Source organism: Dermacentor variabilis, chromosome 6 (assembly GCF_050947875.1).
Source record: "Dermacentor variabilis isolate Ectoservices chromosome 6, ASM5094787v1, whole genome shotgun sequence".
In the NCBI taxonomy this organism is placed as follows: domain Eukaryota; kingdom Metazoa; phylum Arthropoda; class Arachnida; order Ixodida; family Ixodidae; genus Dermacentor; species Dermacentor variabilis.
Window position 1 is genome coordinate 109,382,208 of NC_134573.1, and position 22,514 is coordinate 109,404,721.

The 22,514-nt window shown below is 44.4% G+C and overlaps 1 protein-coding gene across 1 annotated transcript in view; it reads right to left on the minus strand.

Annotated features, from left to right (window-relative positions):
* LOC142585005 (sodium-coupled monocarboxylate transporter 1-like) overlaps positions 1-21,836 on the minus strand; it is a 34,301-nt gene extending 12,465 nt beyond the window's left edge. Inside the window, exons 1-8 of the mRNA XM_075695426.1 lie at positions 20,870-21,836; positions 19,220-19,288; positions 18,598-18,649; positions 13,592-13,659; positions 8,186-8,266; positions 6,347-6,417; positions 1,608-1,748; positions 331-460 (exon numbers count right to left, since the gene is read on the minus strand). Of these exons, the coding sequence (XP_075551541.1) occupies positions 331-460; positions 1,608-1,748; positions 6,347-6,417; positions 8,186-8,266; positions 13,592-13,659; positions 18,598-18,649; positions 19,220-19,288; positions 20,870-21,208 (951 nt within the window). The 5' untranslated portion in view covers positions 21,209-21,836. The remainder of the gene's footprint in view (positions 1-330; positions 461-1,607; positions 1,749-6,346; positions 6,418-8,185; positions 8,267-13,591; positions 13,660-18,597; positions 18,650-19,219; positions 19,289-20,869) is intronic.
* Positions 21,837-22,514: the final 678 nt, after the last annotated feature.

Here is a 22,514-nt window from a genome sequence, read left to right on the forward strand (position 1 = left end):
CAATCTTCACATCAGGTACACGTTAGCGAACAAACGAGTACCTGAAACAAACTTGCACCGACAAGGCGCAGATGCTATAAGCGTTATGGGGAGGCCCCTCCGATTGCTTTATTTTCGATTCAGTTATAGCATGCCGTAAACGAATAACGGTGGTTGCCTCCGAAATTCTCTTCCATACCTTCACTACGTTGATACTTAGAGGCGCAAGTGACGAGTAAGAGGCTTCAGACAAGAGGCATTTAGAAACCAGTGACCCAGTGCAAACGCTATAGCGTTCCATTTTAGATAACGGCGTTCGAGTAGCAATTTGAATAAATCGCCATGGTTTACCTGATCTGCCTTGCGGATTTCGCCCGTGAGCCTGGGATCGCAACTCCCGTACACGGCGTATATGGTCAGCCCCGACAGCACAGCCATCGTCACGTTAAGCGCCATGCCCGGAATGTTCAGCATAAGAGCTCTGCGAAATTGCAAACCTTTAAGCGTCACTGTGAAAAAAAAGTACAATAAGTCTAGATCCGAGCGACGGTGTTTCCGTGCTTATAACACTGAAACACAAAAGAAATTTCCTGATACCTTTCAAAAGTGAACTATATATGTGATGCGCGGCTAACATCCATATGCTCCTGTCAATAACTCAGAAGACTTTGTTACTATTACATAAAGTTAAACAAAAATGGCATTTTACAAGGGCGGCGCCATATAACTTCGTGAAGTCGTACAAGAGGGCCCCTATATCAAAGGGTTTTTTTTCATTTATAGAATCAGAGTTTTTTGTTAGTTATTTGCAATCTTAGAGAGAATTTTTATTAGCTAAAGAGTTCCTTCCCGTGAGACAATTCCAACTGTAGTTGCTGTCCTGAATTTGTCGAAGCACAGGTTCGTACGATTTATGATGTGCAGCGAGTACCACAGTTATTGCGTTCTGTAAGTAAGATACACTTTTTGATCAAAATAGAATATTTAGTTACGTGAGAAAACACATGCTCTTCGTTATCTTTTTGCTGTTTTTCCCTTCTCTATAGTTTTAATTCTCTAATGCGCTCACTTTTCCTTTATATAGCTGTGTTATACGCGATTTAATAGAGCTTCTTTTCTTTATTCTCAAAAGGGCGAGAACATGGCTTTCGTGCCTTATTTCGTAATTTCTATCCCGTCTCTTTCTTTAGTAATTGTATAAAATGCCAACTATCAGGTGTCCTCGCAAACATGCAAAAAGCGGACGTGTTAAAGGTACGTTATATAGGGAGCCGCATATTCCTATATACTGATCAGCGTTTTAATATAATCGGGCGAAACTCCGCCTATATTGATGAAAGTATGTTTTGTCCTCTTCTTGTGCAGTCGGCCACCGAAACACGGAATCGGGGCAACTGACTGCTTTTGTGCGGCATTCTATATACCTGTAAAGGCGTTGTACAAATAACGGCTTTCCTTTTCATTCGTGCAAATATATTCCTCCTCAATCTCCTGCCATCATCAATAGGCTCAATCAACCACTTCGGTATACGTAATTGAAAGGGAAGAAGATGAAAAAGTGAGACGGACATAAAATAGGAAACTTCATAAGCGTACAGTCTTAAATACGAAAACAGTAGATGGCTCACTTGCGCGCGCCCTTCAGTGATCCAATACTAGTGTAGCGCTGCGCCTGTGTCTGACTGGCGCAGTACATGCCCATCCAGGTGACGGTAAAGCCGATAACCATGGTCCATGTCGTGTACGTCTCGTACGGGCTTGTGTCGAAACTGCGAACAAGGTGCATTGATGCACAGTGAACATAGCACGTACGAGCAGAATAAAGGCCTATAAATTTTACCTTGAAGACACAAAACAAAAAAAATGCCATGTCCACTAAGACAGCATAAACTACAACCGAATTTATTTCTCTTAGCTTTTTACTTTACATAAACCTTCTTCTAGCTTCTTTTCTCCGCAATTCATGGAGTCACTGATTGAGCGTTACCATCACTACTGAGGTGCTGGAGCTATGTAATTACAAGAACGACACCGTTGTACTTTAAGCTCAAACTGCAGGCGTGCCGTCGTCCTATGCATTCATTAGGGAAGGCAAAGGCTCAGCGGAGGCGCGGTGACGTAGTCTAGATCGGTCATTGACGAGCACACGAATTGTTCTCTCGTCTCAGTAGCGGAGAAACGCGATCGCCTTAAGCGGTCGCATGACTACGCTCGACAATGAACATGATGCTACATTCTCAATACAATGAGACAATAATTTCTTACAAGAGCGGCCGAGGTCGGCCTGAGGTAATGTGCTCAGGCCTGCTGCTATGCAAGGAGGAATAATGAAAAGGGGACAAAAAAGTGTAATGAAAGATGATGATGAAAACAAAAAGAAATGATAAGTATAACAATGAATGCGTAACATAGTGGTTTCCTTAAAATATTGAGTCTGCTCCGGTGTTCTGCAAGTAGTCCATAAGAGCACTTGTAGCTGCTGTTGCTACTTTGTGGTCGCACATTGTGGCCAAATTAGTACTCTCCGGCAATGTTTGCCTTCCAATGCCTGCGTAGAAGCAAGCGTCTTCCGCTGTGACACGTAGTGAGGGAATTCGCAAAACACGTGTTGAAAAGTCTCAGGCACTTAGCAATGTTTACAGTTTGGGCTGTCCGAACGCTGATGGGAGTAGAGTTGAGTTAAGGCAGCGCCGAGGAAACTCTGGTGAAATATGCTTGACTTCACTTCACTTCAGGCGAAAAGTTCTGCGAGGGTGTATTTCCCGAAGGCGCATCTGGTGGTGATTTGGTTGAGCACAGTAAGCTGCTGTGCAATTTCGCAAGTGTGAAGTCAACAAAAAGGTTACATTGCTTAGCGATACGGTATATTTAAGTCAACGTCTTTAGAAACAGTGGCTTTTGCTTCCTCGTCAGCCAGATAGTGGCCCGTCAATTCTCACTGTTCTGGTACCTGGTTTAAGCCAGCAAAGTTTCCGTTTCTCAGCGCAAGATCAAACACCTCTATGACGTCTAAGGTTGACATATAATACAGGCCTCTCCTCGACAAGCAATCAGTAGCTTGCGGTGCTCATTTAACATCAGGTAGTACAGCCCATTCACGCGGAGCAAGGCAGGAGACAAAACAACAAGCTTCACGTATGGTTGTTGAAGCCGTTGAAGACGAGTTGTGGTTCAAATTATATCGGCGGGAGGCGCCCAGTTGAGGAGTCACAAGGGCTGCAGTCGAGGCGCATGAAATTGTGGATCTGTCTGCGTATTTGTGCAAAAAGCCACCGTATAGAGCGCGCAGCCAAATGTGTCAAGGTGAGTTATTTGAGGCCACCACATGCCATACATGATTTCTTGGCAAATGGAAGGCCTTTCAAGGAGCACTATTCTATTTATACAGTCGCCCCGGTAGCACTTCTGTAATAAGGCTACATGAAAAGCCTGAAAGAACGGTATGCCTGTGAGTAGTGATATATCTTGAATAGGCGCAGTCTGGGCGATTTGCTTGAAGACAGAAGATGGTGTGCGTGTGGAGTCAGCAGTCGAAGTTGAACACGAAGAGGCTCAGAAGACACGTAAACTTTAATTGGAAAAGTCCGTGATTCCTCCGTCTGTGGCATGTCATGCAGACATGGCGGGTGCGAATGGAAGACAAACGAAGCGGAGGTAAGAAAAAAGTCTCAGTTTCGCGCGATGCGAAGCATTCATTGCGATAGCGAATAATTAGACAGCTATGCGCAGTAAGGTTAGCAGTTTTATCACCTGCACAAGCTCCTGTAAACATTCGCTTACTAGCTAATTTAACAAGCACAGTGTCACGCACGCACAAGCAGACATAAACACATCTCACTCGATGAACGCGGACACTCATAACGCTAGTGTGATGAACAGTGGCCGCAGCGGTGAGAGAATCCTCCTTCTTGATGCGTCTCACTTCAACACGAACTAAGCGCATGAGAACACAGCGTACACAAAGCCTTAAGCTATCACAGTTCGGCTAGCCTTCAAACCCCCCGCAGATTACCCCTCCAAGATAGGACACGCGTAACTGCGCTCGGCCACGCCATGCATAGCCGCGGCCGGGTTAAAAGCACAGACGCGCGCTACCCTGACCCATCCTCCTCCGCCTAGCACGCACACATTTCTCCGCTACTCCTTCCATGTGCGCACGAAAAGTCGGCGCGCACAATACCCCCTTCTCCCCTTGCACGCACCAGAAGACGCCACCGCACCAAGCCACCATTCTTAACTGAGCCTCGCGTGCTTTCCACTGCACCTAGAGCATAAGACGCGTGCTCACGACAATACCGCACTTGTACTTTTATGCGGAACATCATGGTGACGATGACGGGGCAATTCGCCTGGAATAAAAAGAGGAAATCGTGGAACGCAACATATTGCCAGATATGCGGCGGGGGGAAATCAGGGAGTCGATGTTCGTCCGTCACCTCACTTTCTCGTGAATCTAATGCTCATGTGGATACTCGAGTGGGGAGATCAGTGCCCTCCTCAAAGTCTAAGAAAAGAAGCAGTGCACTACTGCGCAGTGCCTGTGGTCCAGGTGGAAGTAGCAGATCATCGAGGCTCGAGGTCTGGAGGATTAAACACCTGAAGGCGCACGCCATCGGGAGCTATCGGCGTTTTCTGCTGCGCGTTTCAGAGGAACGTATGAGAGGGTTCCATCTGAAGAGAAGCTAAACCATTTGCATTTGCTCGCCCTGCCCTGTCGGCGCAGCCTTTCGATGGTCCGCCCACTGATAATCCTTAGCTTGGGGACAAGCGCGTGAAACGAGTGCGAGGACGCTTTGTTCGGCAACGGTTGCGGCGGAAGGTCCCTCAGGATTGTAGCGTCCTGATGATGCTAAAGAAGTCCTTGCTTGATGGCCAGACTGTCAAATGGCGATGCTACAGACGTAATTGCAAGTTTGAACGCGCCTTTGCCCAGTGCGTGAGAAGCAGCGCTGCCTGTAGCTTTGACGTGTGCGGGACCTTCTAGAACGGCTGCAGCTCTTCGGCGCTTACAACAAGGTCTAGTGCGGCGGAAAATTTCCAACATGACTGGTACGCAGCCGTGTTCAGGCACCCTCCCTCCCCCACATTCTCAAGCACTACAGACCAAATTAAACGGTCGCATCGCAACTGTTAGTGTCTCTAATGTTGGATGCTGGCAAGACCGTGGTAGTCTAGTGCCTCAACGGGACATCCCCCATCACCAGCTTTCTGAATTAGGTCCACAGTGAAGGCACGTTCACACCGAAGGGGGAGCGAGCAAGCGGACAAGCGGATCCGGCCAAGCGGCCACGGATTTTCCGCTTTGCGGAAAATACGCGGCCGCTTGGCCCGATCGCGCCCGGACCGATTTTTTCCGCGCGGATAAGTTGGCCGCTTTGGCCGCAGCCAATCAGAACCCGACACTGCGGAAGCGCTGGTGAAGGAATGTAAACGAATGGCTTTCTCTGGGCTTTTCGCTTCTGTTATTCAAAAGCGTTGGGCTAGTTGGGCGGCAAGTTGCGGCAAGTTGGGCTAGTTGGTTGGGATTCATAGTAAGGTTTGTTACAGCGCAACACAAGACAAGGACAAAAGAAGGTATACAACGACGACACGGCGCCGTGTCATCGCTTTATACCTTCTTTTGACCTTGTCTTGTGTTGCGCTGTAACAACTCTTGAAAATCGACTAGACAAGTGGCGAGTAAAATGCCAACGATCTCGTCTTCTTCGTCTGAGCTCATCATTTTGCAGAAGTAGATAGCGGACGGGAGCGCGCCGACCCACGAAGAAAAAGATATCGGAAGTGCGCGCACAAACCCAAAGTGCCGCGAGATGGCGGCACGTCCCTGAAATTGCTAAAGAAATTGCGAGATGCCCCGCCTTTACGGCGGCGCGGATAGCCAGACAACGCGGCCGGTCTGAACAGGCGCGGGCGCTCGCCGCCTCGCCGCTTTGAAAATCCGCTTGTCCGCTTAGGCGCTCCGCTTTCGGTGTGAATGTGCCTTGACTTCAACCACTTCCGATGGATGGCAGAATACCTCGCGGACGTTTTGTCCATCGTAGAAGGTATCCTGGAGCACAGAACGGTTGCACAGCTTCGAGTGCAATAGGAATGATGAAATAGAAAGGAAGGCCATGTATATGCGGCCAAAGCAACATTTTATTGCCATTTTCGGGCATTGTTCGTTGCTTCTGACAAGTAAATGAAATTTGTTCCTCAGGCAGCTTCCTTGCCGCTGAACAATGGCAGAGCCAGTTCCCCATTTCGCGAACGATCTCAAATGCAAACAGCGCTTTCACCCCGACAGATGATTATCGCCTGAAAGTGGACATGTGTCAACAAAAATTTTAAGCTGACTGATCAAAGTATCGGAGCCACATCAACCTACTTGAGTGTCAAGCGGCCTCCATTCCTCGCATTCTGCCACATGACGCCGAAGCCTCCCAGGTGGTGCAGGCCCTGAAGCATAGCCGAAGAAACATTTCACACCAAATTTTAAAACACCCAGCTGGAAATAATATGAAGTTAAGCAGAATAACCAGTTAAGCTTTTTGGTCGAACGTGGTACATGGCTGCAACGCCGAAACCGACGGAGACAAAGGAGGCACACAAACTGTGCCTCGTTTGTTTTTGACTGAAGGTACACAGACGCAGCGCTGCGTCTGTGCACTTTGTGGTTCCCACACTGCAACCTTCTACTAGATATAATATGCTGGATGTAACAATAAGGCGCATTAAGAGACTACCATGGTCAATTGATGTCAAGGTTAAAGAGAAGAAATCAAGGTTTAAATCACACTCTTCTCTTTTTCCTGGAGAGTCCTTTGAGGCACTCCTTAGCAGACATAAAACAAGCATATCATAGCACACCTTAACGAAGTTCTGATGACATGAATTTTTGAAAGGCTATATCATTCATCGCGGGGACTGGGAGCCAGAATTTGGGGCCGACCGTCTGTTGTCTTTTTGTATATTGAAGCAAATAGCATCGTACCACAGAAGCGCTACGTAATTTGAATAATTACTTAGTGATAATTACGTAATTTCTCAATTAATTTTACGTAGGTTTAAATATTGTAGTTATTTCTACAAGAATACCTTTTTCTGTTAGAACAACACAACAATTTTCGCTTTGCTATATAACGCTTCTTTTTAATTTGCAATGAACGTGAATTTGGTTTTCGCCTCCCGCATACTCCAACGATAAAATACAAGCGCGAACGTGTGATATTACGCAAGTGACACTGTAAAGGGCGCTTTCAGTTACACCATCGACCAAGCCAAATGTTATACGCGAGTTTAAATGCCATCTAAGTGCAGCGCGTTCCTCTGCTCTAGTGTTACGAATAAACGTTCAGGCGCCACGAAGCTCAGTCTCTATCAACGTAAACTGCTGACTTCTTTCATGCCTATAATTATGGTTCAGATTTAGCCTCTTCACTATAGTTAAATTTCATATCACCCCGAACATCTCTTTTTCGAATATTACGTAACTGACGTGATAACAAAAGTAAGCATAACTACCTTGCACATGTATTCGTGGAAGATAATCACAGCAGATAGAGCGAATACACATGAACAGTTATAAGGGTGACTAGGACAAAAATGTCGTTATATTCTTAGGTAGCCAGTGGGAATAAGGCTGCGAGGAAATCGTCGGTGCGGGGTCGGCCGGCGTGCAATTTCGTAGTTGGCCCGGCGCGTCCGAATACGTACATGTGCAGATAACTCGCTGTGCACCGTGCGAATACGAGATAAAAAACACAACCAAGAATGCCTTCGTGTGCTATTCAACTTATCACTCCTATTTCAAGAAGTAGTCAACGTATGCACAGTTTAATTCCGCCTTTCGAGCTCCCTACTATTGTTGCAAAAGTATTGCGCAGAACCCTAACTTAGAGGTTGCATTGTCTTTACGACAAGTCCCTTCTAAGACTTCTCCATTCGCGCGGTCAAAAATGATTAACGTACACATCTCGACCACATTTACTTTGTTAGGCCAAAAGCCAGTTTGCTCACTACAGCTTCCTTAGCTGAGCGAAATTGGCATATTTCTGTAGTAATAAAAAAAAACACAGCCGGAAATTCAAAAGGCACGCTGCAAATCATGCAAAAAAATCAATACGAAGCTCTGATAGCTTCGCAAAACGCGTCAAAACTTTTTGCTGTTTCTCAAACCTCCACAAGTATTCAGGGCATTATATATCTGATGCCATGTTGTACTCACACATGCGATGACCATGATGTATGCAATGTATATCAGAAACGCTTGGACGACGTCAGTCCACACCACGGCCTTGATACCACCCTGAACAGAAGCGTAAGCGTGAAAATTAGCTAAAGAGAGAGAGAGCAAACAGAGGAATGGCAGGGAGCTCGACCAGACGAGCATCCGGTTTGCTACCCCACAGGGGGGGAAGGGAAAGGGGAAGCACTCACAAAGGGATGCAGCAGACGCTCGTGATGGTACGAAATATATGTGGGATACAAAACATCACTGTTTTGTATCCCACATATCATAAATCAAATGACATTTGCTAAATATGTCAATAACTTTATTCACTTTCAGCATGAGAAACTTAGGGCACATGCTTTACATTGAAATTGACGTAATAGTTCTGCGGAAACCCGCAAAGTGGAGACAAGTAATTAATTAAGGGAATATGAGCCATCCACCCAATCGTAGCAGTTGCTACAAAGGAAACCCATACGGGTTCCTCGATAGGAGAGCCTCACACTTGAAGATAAATTCGTCCTGGTACGGGACTCGAACCCGCGACCACCGCCTTTTCGGGGCAGCCGCTTGGGCGCATATCTCGTTTTCCCTTACTTATTTATATCGATATGTTGAAAAGCATAGTGAAAAAAAAAACCTTTAGTTCCGTGTTTGCACATTTGCACAAGTCATTTCGTATACTGTAATTGCCCTCGAATCATTCGGTAAGTTAACCTAATCACGCACGCCGGATCGCGCAACGAGGATCGCGGTGCTACCACCCCTCCTCCTCCTCTTTCTGACATAACGGGGCCGCGGAAAATTAACATTGACCAACATCACCATCATCATCAGCATCATCATCAGCAGCAGCAGCATCAGCTTGGATAGGCCCACTGCAGGGCAAAGGCCTCTCCCATACTTCTCCAACAACCCGGTGATGTGCTAATTGTGGCCATGTTGTTACTGCAAACTTCTTAATCTATTCCGCCCCCCTAGCTTTATGCCGCCCCTGCTACGCTTCCCTTCTCTTGGAATCCAGTCAGTAACCCTTAATGACCATCGGTTATCTTCCCTCCTCATTAGATGTCCTGCCCATGCCCCCCCCATTTCTTTTTCTTGATTTCAACTAAGATGCCATTAACTCGCGCTTGTTCCCTCACCCAATCTGCTCTCTTCTTATCCCTTAACGTTACACCCACCATTCTTCTTTCCATAGCTCCTTCCATCGTCCTCAATTTAAGTAGAACCCTTGTCGAAAGCCTCCAGGTTTCTGCCCCGTAGGTGAGTACTGGTAAGACACAGCTGTTATACACATTTCTCCTGAGGGCTAATGGCAACCTGCTGTTCATGATCTGAGAATGTCTGCCAAACGGACCCCAGCCCATTCTTATTCTTCTGATTATTTCAGTCTCATGACCCGAATTCGTGGTCACTACCTGCCCTAAGCAGATGTATTCCCTTACCACTTCCAGTGCTTCGCTACCTATCGTAAACTGCTGTTCTCTTCCGAGACTGTTAAATAATACTTTAGTTGTCTGCAGATTACTTTTTAGACCCACCCTTCTGCTTTGCCTGTTTAGGTCGGTGAGCATACATTGCAATTGGTCCCCTGAGTTATCAAGCAAGGCAATGTTATCAGCGAATCGCAAGTTGCTAAGGTATTCTCCATTAACACTTATACCCAATTCTTCCCAATCCAGGTCTCTGAATACCTCCTGTAAACACGCTGTGAATAGCATTGGAGAGATCGTATCTCTCTGCCTGACGCCCTTCTTTATTAGGATTTTGTTACTTTCTTTATGGAGGACTACGGTGGCTGTGGAGCCACTATAGATATCTCTAAGTATTTTTACATACGGCTCGTCTACACCCTGATTCCGTAATACCTCCATGACTGCTGAGGTTTCGACTCAATCAAACGCTTTCTCGTAATCAATGAAACCTATATATCAGAGTTGGTTATATTCCGCTTATTTCTCTATCACCTGATTTATAGTGTGAATATGGTCTATTGTTGAGTAGCTTTTACAAAATCCTGTCTGCTCCTTTGGTTGACAGAAGTCTAAGGTGTTCCTGATTCTATTTGCGATTACCTTATTAAATAGTTTGTAGGCAACGGACATTAAGCTGATAGGTCTATAATTTTCAAGTCTTTGGCGTCCCATTTCTTATGGATCAAGATTATGTTGGCATTCTTCCAAGATTCCGGTACGCTCGAGGTCATGAGGCATTGCGTATACAGGGAGGCCAGTTTTTCTAGAACAATCTGCCGGCCATCCTTCAGCAAATCTGCTGTTACCTGATCCTCCCCAGCTGCCTTCCCGCTTTGCATAGCTGCCAAGGCTTTCTTTACTTCTTCCAGCGTTACTTGTGGGATTTCAAATTCCTCTAGACTATTTCCTCTTTCATTATCATCCTCGGAGCCACTGGTACTGTACAAATGTCTTTAGAACTCCTCATCCACTTGAACTATCTTATCCATATTAGTAATGAAATGGCCGGCTTTGTCTCTTAACGCATACATCTGATTCTTGCCTATTCCTAGTTTATTCTTCACTGCTTTTAGGCTTCCTCCGTTCCTGAGAGCGTGCTCAATTCTATCGATATTATACTTCCTTATGTCAGCTGTCTTACGCTTGTTGATAAACTTCGAAAGTTCTGCCAGTTCTATTCCAGCTGTAGGATCAGAGGCTTTCATACATTGGCGTTTCTTAATCAGGTCTTTCGTCTCCTGCGTCAGCTTACCGGTATCCTGTCTAACAAAGTTACTACCGACTTCTAATGCATACTCCTTAATGTTGCCCATAATATTGTCGTTCATTGCTTCAATACTAAGGTCCTCTTCCTGAGTTAAATCAGGATGCCCATTCTGTAGCTTCATCCGAAAGTCCCCTATTTTCCCTCTTACCGCTAACTCGTTGACCGGCTTCTTATGTACCAGTTTCTTCCGTTCCCTCCTCAAGTCAAGGCTAATTCGAGTTCTTACCATCCTGTGGTCACTGCAGCGCAGCTTGCCGAGCATCTCCACATCTTGTATGATGCCAGGGTTATCATAAAGTATAAAGTCTATTTCATTTCTAGACTCGCCATTCGGGCTCCTTCACGTCCACTTGCGGTTATCCCGCTTGCGGAACAAGGCATTCATTATCCGCAAATTATTCCGCTCGGCCAACTCTACTAATAACTGTCCCCTGCTATTCCTAGAACGTATGCCATATTCCCTCACTGACTTGTCTCCAGCTTGCTTCAAGCCTACCCTGACATTGAGGTCGCCCATCAGTATAGCGTATTTTGTTTTGACTTTACCCATCGCCGATTACACGTCTTCATAGAAGCTTTCGACTTCGTGGTCATCATGACTGGAGGTAGACGCGTAGACCTGTACGACCTTTAATTTGTACCTCTGATTAACTTTCACAACAAGACATGTCACCTTCTCGTTGATGCTATAGAATTCCTGCATGTTACCAGCTGTACCCCTATTAATCAGGAATCCGACTCCTAGTTCTCGTCTCTCCGCTAAGCCACGGTAGCACAGGACGTGCCCACGTTTTAGCACTGTATATGCTTCATTTGTCCTCCTAACCTCACTTGGCCCTATTATATCCCATTTAATGCCCGCTAATTCCTCCAATAGCACTGCTAGACTCGCCTCACTAGATAACTTTCTAGCGTTAAACGTTGCCAGGTTCAGACCTTGACCATACCACACGATAAAAACTATCGGTCTCCCCCTGCTGCTGTAGTGGCGGGGCTTTCAATCGGTAGCTTCGAAAAGCGCCATTCGGCATTAGCCTGTTCGAAGACGGAAGCGGAACGGCAGCTTCGTTTTACCCCACCGGTGTACGCCACAGAAGGGTTGTATGGTTATGCGTGCTTCGCGATGGCGCGTGCGTCGTCTGGTAGAGTGATGAAATACCTTTACGCCAGTTATTTCCATCAGTATGGCTATGTTGAGGTGTACAGACTTGCAACTAGACTTCTATGACGATTCTTTCAACACTCGCTTGTAAACAAATGTACCGCATTGTAATAGGTTAATAAATGTAGGTAGTTTATTAATAAATGGTTTACTTTTCTCTTTTTGGGCAAATAATCTACGCCTTGCCAGATATCTTGTCTGAGGCGATGTTTTTCAAGTATATTTTTAGTAAAAAAAAACACGCTGCATGTCACTGATATGCTGTGCTACACTCTTAAACAAGATACCGTTAGGGTCGCACCTTGCCACAAAACAATAATCGTCATCCGTCTTGCCCGCATTTCCTTCTTTTAACGCTGCAAGCCCGGTACTTCGAAGTCACGAACGGCATGCACGTCATCAGCATGACAGAGCATTCTCGACAGGAAAGTAGCGAGCGCAGCGTTTTTTAGCAAAGGAAACGCAAGCAAGGTAGATGACGATTATTCTTGTGTGGCAGATATGCACTCCAAAGGGTGTACATTTCTCTAAGACTGTAGGGAATGTCACAGTTACAACGCTAATATACACTATTGAACGTTCATCAGTTCAGGAGTTGGCGTTTCGGGTTGTTAATTACTAATCACAGATTTGTCCCATGGTGGCCGCTAATTGATAGCAGCAATACAAATTTACTGGTAAATAAGTTTATTTGAGCTGTAACAGTGCTGGCAAGAAATATGTCACATATATATTGCTCAAATTCACTACGCAGGTGACATGACAGCAATCATAATATCTTGGATAAAACATAAAATATCAAGCAAAAAGGACCTGCATAACGGCAATAGGCTTCTTTTGTATAGTTTATTGCATAGTTAATTGATTGTTAAGCATGCACTATAGACAATAATACTCGTATATGCGCGTATTCCTAAAAAGTGCCCTCCATACCGGCCGCCTATTCATCGATGTAGTAGCAATTTCTCAGAAGGCTCATAAAAGAATCTGGTATATGTGGACAATCTAGACGTAATTGAGATGGAATCATGTGCATGTTGTCAGAACATGCATCGTGTATTTCTTAAGAGATGGGTGGGGGGGGGGGGCATAGAGTGCATACTATGTTAACCAAAACACCAATATATTTTGCCGAACGCTGCTCGCAAGACAGACGCTAGTCACAGCCTTCTATATTGTGAATGCTTTGGGTACAAACGCGCTTAAAGTTTCAAGTTACAACGTACTCGAAGTTTTTGATTCAAACGTCAATTGGCAAATCTCAGGTAATTAATGCACTTTTCTGTATATTTCACTTGTACGCTGGCGTTAACCGACAAGACTGACGTGCTGCCTAAAATAATGTTATTCCTAATTACGCGTGTTCATAAACATTTGCCTCTCCTGCCCGATACTCCAGACATTTACTTCGAAATGAAGAAACGCGGGTACATGAAAAAAATTTTTACTTATTAACATCGTAGCTCTCCTATTAATGAATAGCAAATGCTTACTATGGAGGTATAGAACGTGCAGACGGCGCCATTCAAGAGTATGGAAGACCACACCGGGAGACCGGTCACTGCAATTGAAGAATAGTTTAACAGAGTAAAACTCGTGCAGATTGAATGCAAATGTTGAAATCTGTTAGAAGCAAAGCTTAAGTAAAGCGGGTAATTGAATTCTTTACAACCAGCGACGATGCGCACAGTTTGGTAATAACAGGTGCGCGCACAGAAAAGTACGACACGTATCAAACTGCATCTAAGGATTCTGTAACTCCTGTGTCACAGTAAGACATGCCCATTCTGGAGTATTAGAAAGCAACGGCCACATTTCCAGCGGCACATGCCGAATGGCTAAATCACGAATGTCAAGGAAAATATTCGCAAAATATAATTGGCCATTTTATTACCAGATAGGCGTACTTTAGATATATCTGTGAGTAGATGTTATATCTACACGTTTTATGTAGGAACATTCCATAGTGGGACGGGCCAATTCCGGAAGATTGGCCTAGAACCGTTATTCCATGATTCCACGATTCCATTTAACAGATCTGTGTGTTTTAGATATGCCTGTGAGCCGACATGATATGTGGAGGTTTTATGTAGGAATTTATTTTATTGTTGCGCAAAACAAAGAAAACAAAAAAGCATCCGTGGTCAGCATACAGAATCTGTAAGAGCTACTTCGTCAGTACCTTCATATAACCTTTGTAGACATATATTCACAAATATATTCTGTCAAGACACCAGCGCCCAGCCAGCGGATACGGTCAAGTAAGCTTAGGAGGGCTCACACAAAAAGCTTCGCCTAAAAATTGCCTTTGCTCTTGTAACACTATGCTCTGCATTCCAGGAGACCAACGCTAATCAGATCATGATCATGCACGTTACGGTCGCTACAGTTAAACTTAAACTGAACTTTCTTTCACGTACTCACGGCTTTCACGCACCTTACCTTTCCAACCTGTTGAAAAAATGTGAAAGTATATAAATTGAACCACCTATACGAATATAATATGCAGTACTATTCATTCAAAACGCCACTGCATCTCTAATCCAACGCTGGATTCTTGCTTGATACAATTTTTGCTCATTGCCTCACCCTTAACGCAGAACCACTCACGTCGCTCACAATTCGAAGATTTCTAACAATTCTTTGCGTTCTTATGCTTTTCTTTTTGAATCATTTTCTTGAAGTTTTCTCTCTGATGCTATAATTACATTCAAACGTGAAGGATCTTCGAAATTCAGTAATGGTACGAAACTGCAGGCGGAGTGTGAAAGCCGCATATTCTTTACCAGTTGAACGTTTTCGGACTTACCCTATCGTTGCTCTGAATATGACCCGCTTATTCACAATTCCAGCAAGGTAAACTTGCAATCTGTCGAATAAGAATATTTCTATTATCTTGTTAGCGACAGTACTTGTAATCCAAGACAGACCAACGGTCGCCACAGCTCGGCTGAGCCTTACGAAATTTACAACGCCGTCCATGACATGCACTGCCGCGAGATGCTGAAAGCCCACGAGGGAATTTCATGGGCCTTTAATGCAAGAATCACAGTTTAGACACTGCCTGCAGCCCAGACCAATCGCTGTTGCGCTAATTGGGTCCCATTGTTCAGAACAGCGGCGAAATTCATTGGCAATGTAGTAAGAATTTTTTAGCAGAGGCTTGCACAATCTAACAATAAAAAAGCTACGTAGAACACCAGTGCATTTTTCTGTTGAACTTAGGTAGCGGCTTCCGAAAAGTCATAGTACTTTGCAGGGCCTGTATTCACAAAGCTTGATGTTCGTATGAGCTCTTTGGTCTCTCCTAATTCCTAAATTTTTCGTCCGGTGTCGCTAATGATAAGTGCGGTGTCAGCTCTGGCTAGAATTTTCACTTACAAACCATTGTATAGTAATTTTTTTTGCAAGTACGGGCCTAGAGCGTCTTCACAGTGGGCACATTTGAACCTTAGACGTGCTTTACTACCTCAACGACAACATATTGGCAAAACATACCAAACTATTATCAATTTTATTAGCAATGCTGGCACAAATTCTTTACGTATATTTCTGGTATTAATCCTAGCCAGAAAAAACAACTATCATTTTGTCTCACATTACCTGTTCTTAACAGTTGGCGACCATCCATGCCCAGGTTTTTAGGAGCACAAATACCAACACACACAGCAGTTACACTGAAACTTCAACGTGAACATGGCTCAACGGCGCGGATCGCCATTTCGCTGCAACGGACAGCCGTCGCTGAAATATGGAGCTTATACCCTAGTCAGACGGGCAAATTTAGGAACACTTTGGACCAGTGCACTTCGCTGCAACGAGTGTGGCTTTGGCGGCGCGCTGCTCAATGATAAAGAAAAGCGATCCCTTAAAGTTGATAGCAGCGTCGGTACGTAAACAAGTCGGCACATTATACAGATATGCTAATTTAGGCAGTAATTGCAAAATCCCATTAACATGGTCAACCATCACGAGCGAAGACAAGACGGCAAGCGTGCGACATCCTACACGCACGCTGAGCGTTTCATAGTGCCTAAAATGCCGATAAGTCAGTGCCCAAGGACGAGGCTGTTCTCACTGGCAGAGGAATAATGGTGGTTTGCATAAGTGCAGACACTTAAAACTTTTTGAAGTTACGAACAACAGGTTTTAGAATGAGTGCCGTTTCTGCAACGAGTGTTTTATAGTTTATTAAGGCGAAAGCCTTAAGTGGCTCGTTGCAATGGCTTATACCTAAATAACGCGGCGTCTAACCGGGTGCTAAAAAAATATCATCAGCAGCGATGGCTAGTACCCCCGTAAGCAAGTAAAGATTCAATGGCTCATATACCCTTAGTTAGTGGCTCATGCCCCTTACTGGCTCATACCCCCGTAAGGAAGCAAAAAGTGCAATGGCTCTTACCCCCTTAAAGTAGAGGCTACAAGCGTTCAGCAAAGTGAAGAGTGAATACATAAATTGAATTCACCCCACACACGCACCACACAGAACAGTGTACGTTTTAATAAAGAACAAGCTCAAAACAAGCATCCGAACCCTCAATAAAGCATTGCATACCCCCTCGGAAGTACGCTACGGCCTAGCACGCTCGCCAAACGAGAAACGTGGTGCGACGTGAGAAGCGGCGGAAGCAAGGCGTTCGGCCGCGAGCGCTGCTTTCTCCTGATGCAACGTGAAGTCGAAGAGAAACGTCGTTGGCGCGAGTCTGGCTCCGCTATAAGCCGCAGCTCGAAGCATGGAAAACAAGCCGAAGAAGCCGAACTGCGACATCAGCCAACACGACGATGCGAGACTGCAACGTACAGAGGAGGCTGAAGCCCGCAGACAACGGCTTGCCGCACGTTTACTTCACACAGCGGCTCATTGCCAGAAGACTAACACCTCTGATGGTATAACTTAATACATTAACAAGTGTGCAGCAGGCTTTCGCCTTCACGTGTCGAAAGAGTGCAACACGCTGCAGAACTTTTTTGAAGTGCTACTATCGGAGCTACACACTTCGACGCAGCGAAGTGAGTTCGACGAATGCAATCTACTGCGAATGTGAGAGAGAGAGACAGAGCAAGAGATAAACATTGGTATTGGTTGACAGAGAAGAACAAAGCCTACTGACCACACAGTAACTGTCTAGCGCGCAGCTTACACCTTAATACAGATGAACAAAGTGGGGAAGATGGAAAAGAGAGGGAGAGATCACAGAGATAAGAAGGATGAAAAGGAAGTGGAGCAAATGTCACGAAATATTTGTGCATTACAGACTGCGAATGACACCAACACGAATTGCACTGAATTAAATTGGTGCCTAATTTTTCCGTCAGAGTGGCATATCACGTTATCAAGACAAAAATAAATGCACGCTTAGCGTGGCGCGTAGAACCGTGTTTTCTCCTTAATTCACTATCATTAAAACACTTCACTACAAGACAGTTGTGCTTATTTTTATTGGTAATAAATGAGAATGCATGCAACATGCAGACAGCTGCGCCCATACGCGTGCCTCTCCGAATCTCGCTTAATTTTTTACGTAATGTACAGGCATTTGCTCTGATTTCAAAGCAAGAAAAACAGATATAGATTTTATTTCAGAAAGAGAACAGAGGTCGTCCTGAGCTTGCTTGCTCTATAGCCTGCCTACTACGCACAAGGAAAAAGGAAAGGGACCAGGAAAGATGTAATCAGTGTTGATGAGAGCAGATTCGAGGGATATTGGATTAATAATCATGAAGCACTGCTAAGGGCAAGTCATAAGAAGCCACCAAACAGTGACACCAAGGACAACATAGGGGAAATTACTTGGGCTTAATAAATGAAATAAAGAAACGATAAATTAATGGAAATGAAAGTGGATGAAAAAAACAACTTCCGCAGGTGAGGAACGATCCCACAACCTTCGCATTTCGCGTGCGATGCTCTACCAATTAAGCTACCGCGGCGCTTTTTTCCCGTCCTCTTTCTTGGGTATTTATGTTTCCTAGCAGAACCCTGGGAGTGTTAGCCAGCGCCACCACTCACAGACCTTGGCGGCGCACGTGGAACGTCCTTTATCCCGCAGGCGTCACGAGAACGTGATGTTTTTGCGTGAAGACAACCAGTCAATAAACCCACACAAGCTACCTGAAGGCATTAATGTCGCCGGATTCGGGACCCTCGTTATGTAATCAACGAGAAGAAAGGTGATTAACAGAGGGGCCCGATTTTTATTAGTCGTATGATAAGAAGCCAACAAACGCCAAGGGCAACATATGGAAAATTACTTGTGCTTAATAAATGAAATAAAGAACCGTTAAATTAATGGAAATAAAAGTAGATGAAGAAACAACGTTCCCCAGGTGGGGAACGATCCCATAACCTTTGTATTTCTTCTCGTTTGCTAAGGGCAAGCAAACTTGAAAAACACCATTCTTAGATGTTTGATGCCAAGTGCTACATACATATTTCAGTGGCACTGCCCATGGTAAAAATTATAAAAACTCGATAAAAACAGACCACACTCGAACTTACTAGATCCCAGAGCCAGTGAAGGACCGTATAATGCAACACCCAGGTAGAACATCTGCAACATAAAACAAACTTCTTCTTTTTTTCTTGCGCGCTTAAGTACGAAACAAGAAAATGTATTGAAAGCAGACCCAGGTTACAGAGATGTTAACTCCGCGCTGCTATGGTAGAGACGTTTTTGTAAGCGCACGACTAGGAGAATATATTTTCAAGCCACAAAGTGCCTCTCATAAATGTCAGATGCTGAGCTTACAGCCCGTTTAGAATAATAGTGATCGTGAACATTTTATCAATATGAAGACGTGTAAGTGTCTCAAAAGGTGAAGGCTGATGGATGTGATTAGGTATAACAATAAATATGTCGGAAGCCTACAAAGCAATGGCCCCCAGTACGCTGTAAAATTAATGCTTGTGTGTCGTGCTCCAAGAGCGCGGGACAGCGACAACGGTTAACTTCGCAAAATAAACACAAACACGGGCACACTATTTATAAACTGCACATGCAGATTGGGCCACGCTTGTAATAGGGTGTCTAAATTGTAAATGTATCATTTGCAAACATTCTTTGCATACATCATTCGCATACATCTTTCGTGGCGACATCGAAGAAGCAAATCTCTCTCACCGTGTGCACAATGAAGATTGTTGACCCGATCTTTCGGATGACCCGTGACGTGTACCTCTTCTCAAGATACTGGAAGAGATAACACTCAGCATTGTGTCACTCTGAACTTTTGCACCATACTTTTATCTCTGTAAGAATGTGTTCGAAGTTTTTCACTAATTTTATGCCCGTAAAGAGAAGGAAGTTAAACCTTGTTCATGTCATTAGCGTGGCCATGATCAGCAGTACACTGCATAACAGAACATTTTCTTCCAGCCATCATTTTATGTTGTACACGCACCGAAGCATCATCGTACCATAATGTAATTGTTACGCATTACAGAGAAAAACATTGCGTAAGAAGGTGCCATGATCTATCGCAAAATAGAGTGTGAACCGTTGCAGAAACGTATACCGCATCGGAACTGCTTATCTTTATGTACAATGGCATCAACGCTGTAGAATTAGTAAAAGTAACACTCTGGTCATGTAATATATTCGCAATGATTGTAATTTAGAGCTTGGAGGTTATAAGTTGCTTAAAGCTTCTTCGGTAGACGATAAGTTTTCTTCTTTTTTTAAACCTAAGCCACACCTATCTTCTAAGTTCATTTTATCAAACATGATGTGGGCATCGCTCGTTACAAGTGGTATCAGCTAGTCCAACTTTCATAGAAGTGTTCCTTAAGAGGAAGCTTTAGCTAGGGCCCAACTCCGACGCATCCTATTCAATGACATGTAAAACGCAGAAACGCTATTCTAAGATAAGCCTTGGACCGGTTTTACTGAAATGTGTTGCACTTGAGAGAGAAAGTTAAATTCTAGTAACTGTTGGAAGCGTACTTTCCACTTAGAGCCTGAATTTTGTTACAAGAATTTTCAAAAATTCGAAAGTTCGATAAATATAGAAGCACGAAGTTTACAAATGAATAGCTCTGCATCAAGAACAGATATCGTGGGTTTGCAAACGAAATTCATTAGATCATACAAAGTGAACAAACACGATATGTCAATTTATATCTTACGTGAATTTGTTACGTGGTGTACAAAAGTTCTGCAAAAGCCGTATTTCCATATTACTAAATGTTTTCAGATTCATGTGCAACACATCGATTTTGTCCGCTTTAGATGTACTGTTAGATGCAATTTACACAATTGTGATATCATTTTTCATTGCGGAGTTACAGAGTTGTAAACTGAATAGTATCGTTTTCGGAAAATTAGTGATTTTCGCCTAGTCTTTATAAAACATCGATGACCTAAAACGAAAATTCGAATTAAACAGCCACTAGATTTAAAGTTTTACTTTTAAATGCAACAAACCTCGTCAAATGTAGTGCCGGGGTTGCCGAGAAAAACTAATTCTGCTTTTACATCTATTTAGATATTAGCACCCTAGCAAAAGCTTCCTCCTAAAGCCCTCAGTAATACGCGTAGCTCAAATTCTCATTTGCAGCAGAACTGCGTCACAAACAAATTAATTGCTAGCGTGTCAGGGCCGGAATAAATGCCCTTGTCTTTTGTTCTCAGACGCTTGAAATGTCCGAACATATCCATGTTTCCACATGTTTCCATCCATGCACATGTTTCCTCACTGCCGACAGCGTTGCAAAACACTGGTAAGTCAACCACAAAGCGACACCTAAAGGCGAAGCAAAAGAGAGACCGTACCTCGTTAATGCTGGTGATGTTCATCTTGTAGTACATGGGCATGAAAATGAACGCGGCCATGAGAATCGCTAAAGTGGTAGATATCGCAGCCATCCAGAATGTTACACCGCGCACAAACACCTCTGAAGGCACGCCGAGGACTGTGGTTGTTGAGAGGAAGCTCGCCATCATCGACAGCGACACCGGTAACCAGTTCATCTCCCTGTTGGCTACCAGAAACTGTCTGTTTGAGTTCTTTCGGCGGTCGTGCCAGGCGAAGTAGACGCCGATTCCACTCGACAGCACGAGTAAAGAAATGAGCACTAGGTAGTCCAATGCGACGAAGGTGTGCGCTGCCATCTTGCTCTCTTCTCTTGCTCCAACTTCTCCTTTTGGCAGTGTTTCGCTAGTGACCCTGTCGGCCTGAGATAACCGCCGTCTTTCTTGTTACCCTAATAGAGTCCCATCTGCTTCGGTTATCGAAGAGGTCCCATGTCAGGAATGGACCGCCATTGAAATGATATATTCACGCCGATAAGTTGGACTGATGACACTACTTAGCACGGGCACAATTGGAAGTCCACACTTGTGAGTTCCAAGACCGACGATTTGGGTAGAAACACGCGTACTTGTTTCTTGCTTGTTTGGTTGTCTTTCTCTTCACTGACTTTTGCAATAACATAACGCACAGGCCACCAGCGACTGTTTTCCTGCTCGTTCTTTGCTGCTCAACGCGGCCTCTACTGTACACTTTATTTTGGTGGTCATTGTTCCCACGAACTGTAGCCTACATCTGTACAACGACTACTTACAAATATCGGGCATAACCTAGCTAGTAAATAGAAACTAATGCACTGCTTGACTTGCCTGGCGTGTTGTGTAGGTCAAAACAGGTTTTTTTATAGTCATATAAAGGATTTTTGCTTGCTTGACCGCTTTTCTGTGCGAGTTGACACTTTCTACACTCTCATAAGTAGGCGTAGCCCATAAGTAGGCCCAATGTGTGCACGCCGATGCCTCTGTTACGATTAGGGAACTCAGTTACGTCCACTTTTTTGCTGCTTTTCTTGTTTACTTCTGTTTGTTAGTTTTCATCTACAAGAGGTATTCTGTCTTTTGTGATCAGCGTTTTGTTCACATTTGTGCCATTTGATTTCATCTTTTGGCCACGACACGCCATTAGCCTTTCTTCATACTTTAACGTGCTGTGCTTCGTGTGCAAAAAAAATCTGGAGAAACGATTATGCGATGAGAGGTATTGCGACTTCGAAGGCTTGAAGAGTAACACAAACGCATCCGTCTGCACACTGCTTCAACAAAAAGTGTTCAACTTATTCTTGCTGCTATGGCATGCCCTATGTTGGTTAACTGTAGTCGACACGGATGGTTGTCTCCATCCGCCTCTTCTGCTGAAAGTTGTTGCTCAAGAAAACCTTAAGTTTGTTCTCCGGCGTGCCGAACTTCCACTTCAAGTAATAAACTTGAACTTGCCGGTCAACTGCAAAAGTGAGAAACCAGTGAGAGGTTAATTTCCATTAAGAAACAACATATCGCTGCTGATATAAGAACGAAATGGTTGATGTAATTTTCAGGCTCACATTTGCGGTCTTTTCTCAAAGCTTAATATGAAGAGCGGCACCGAGCTAGGACATCTTGTCGTTCACTT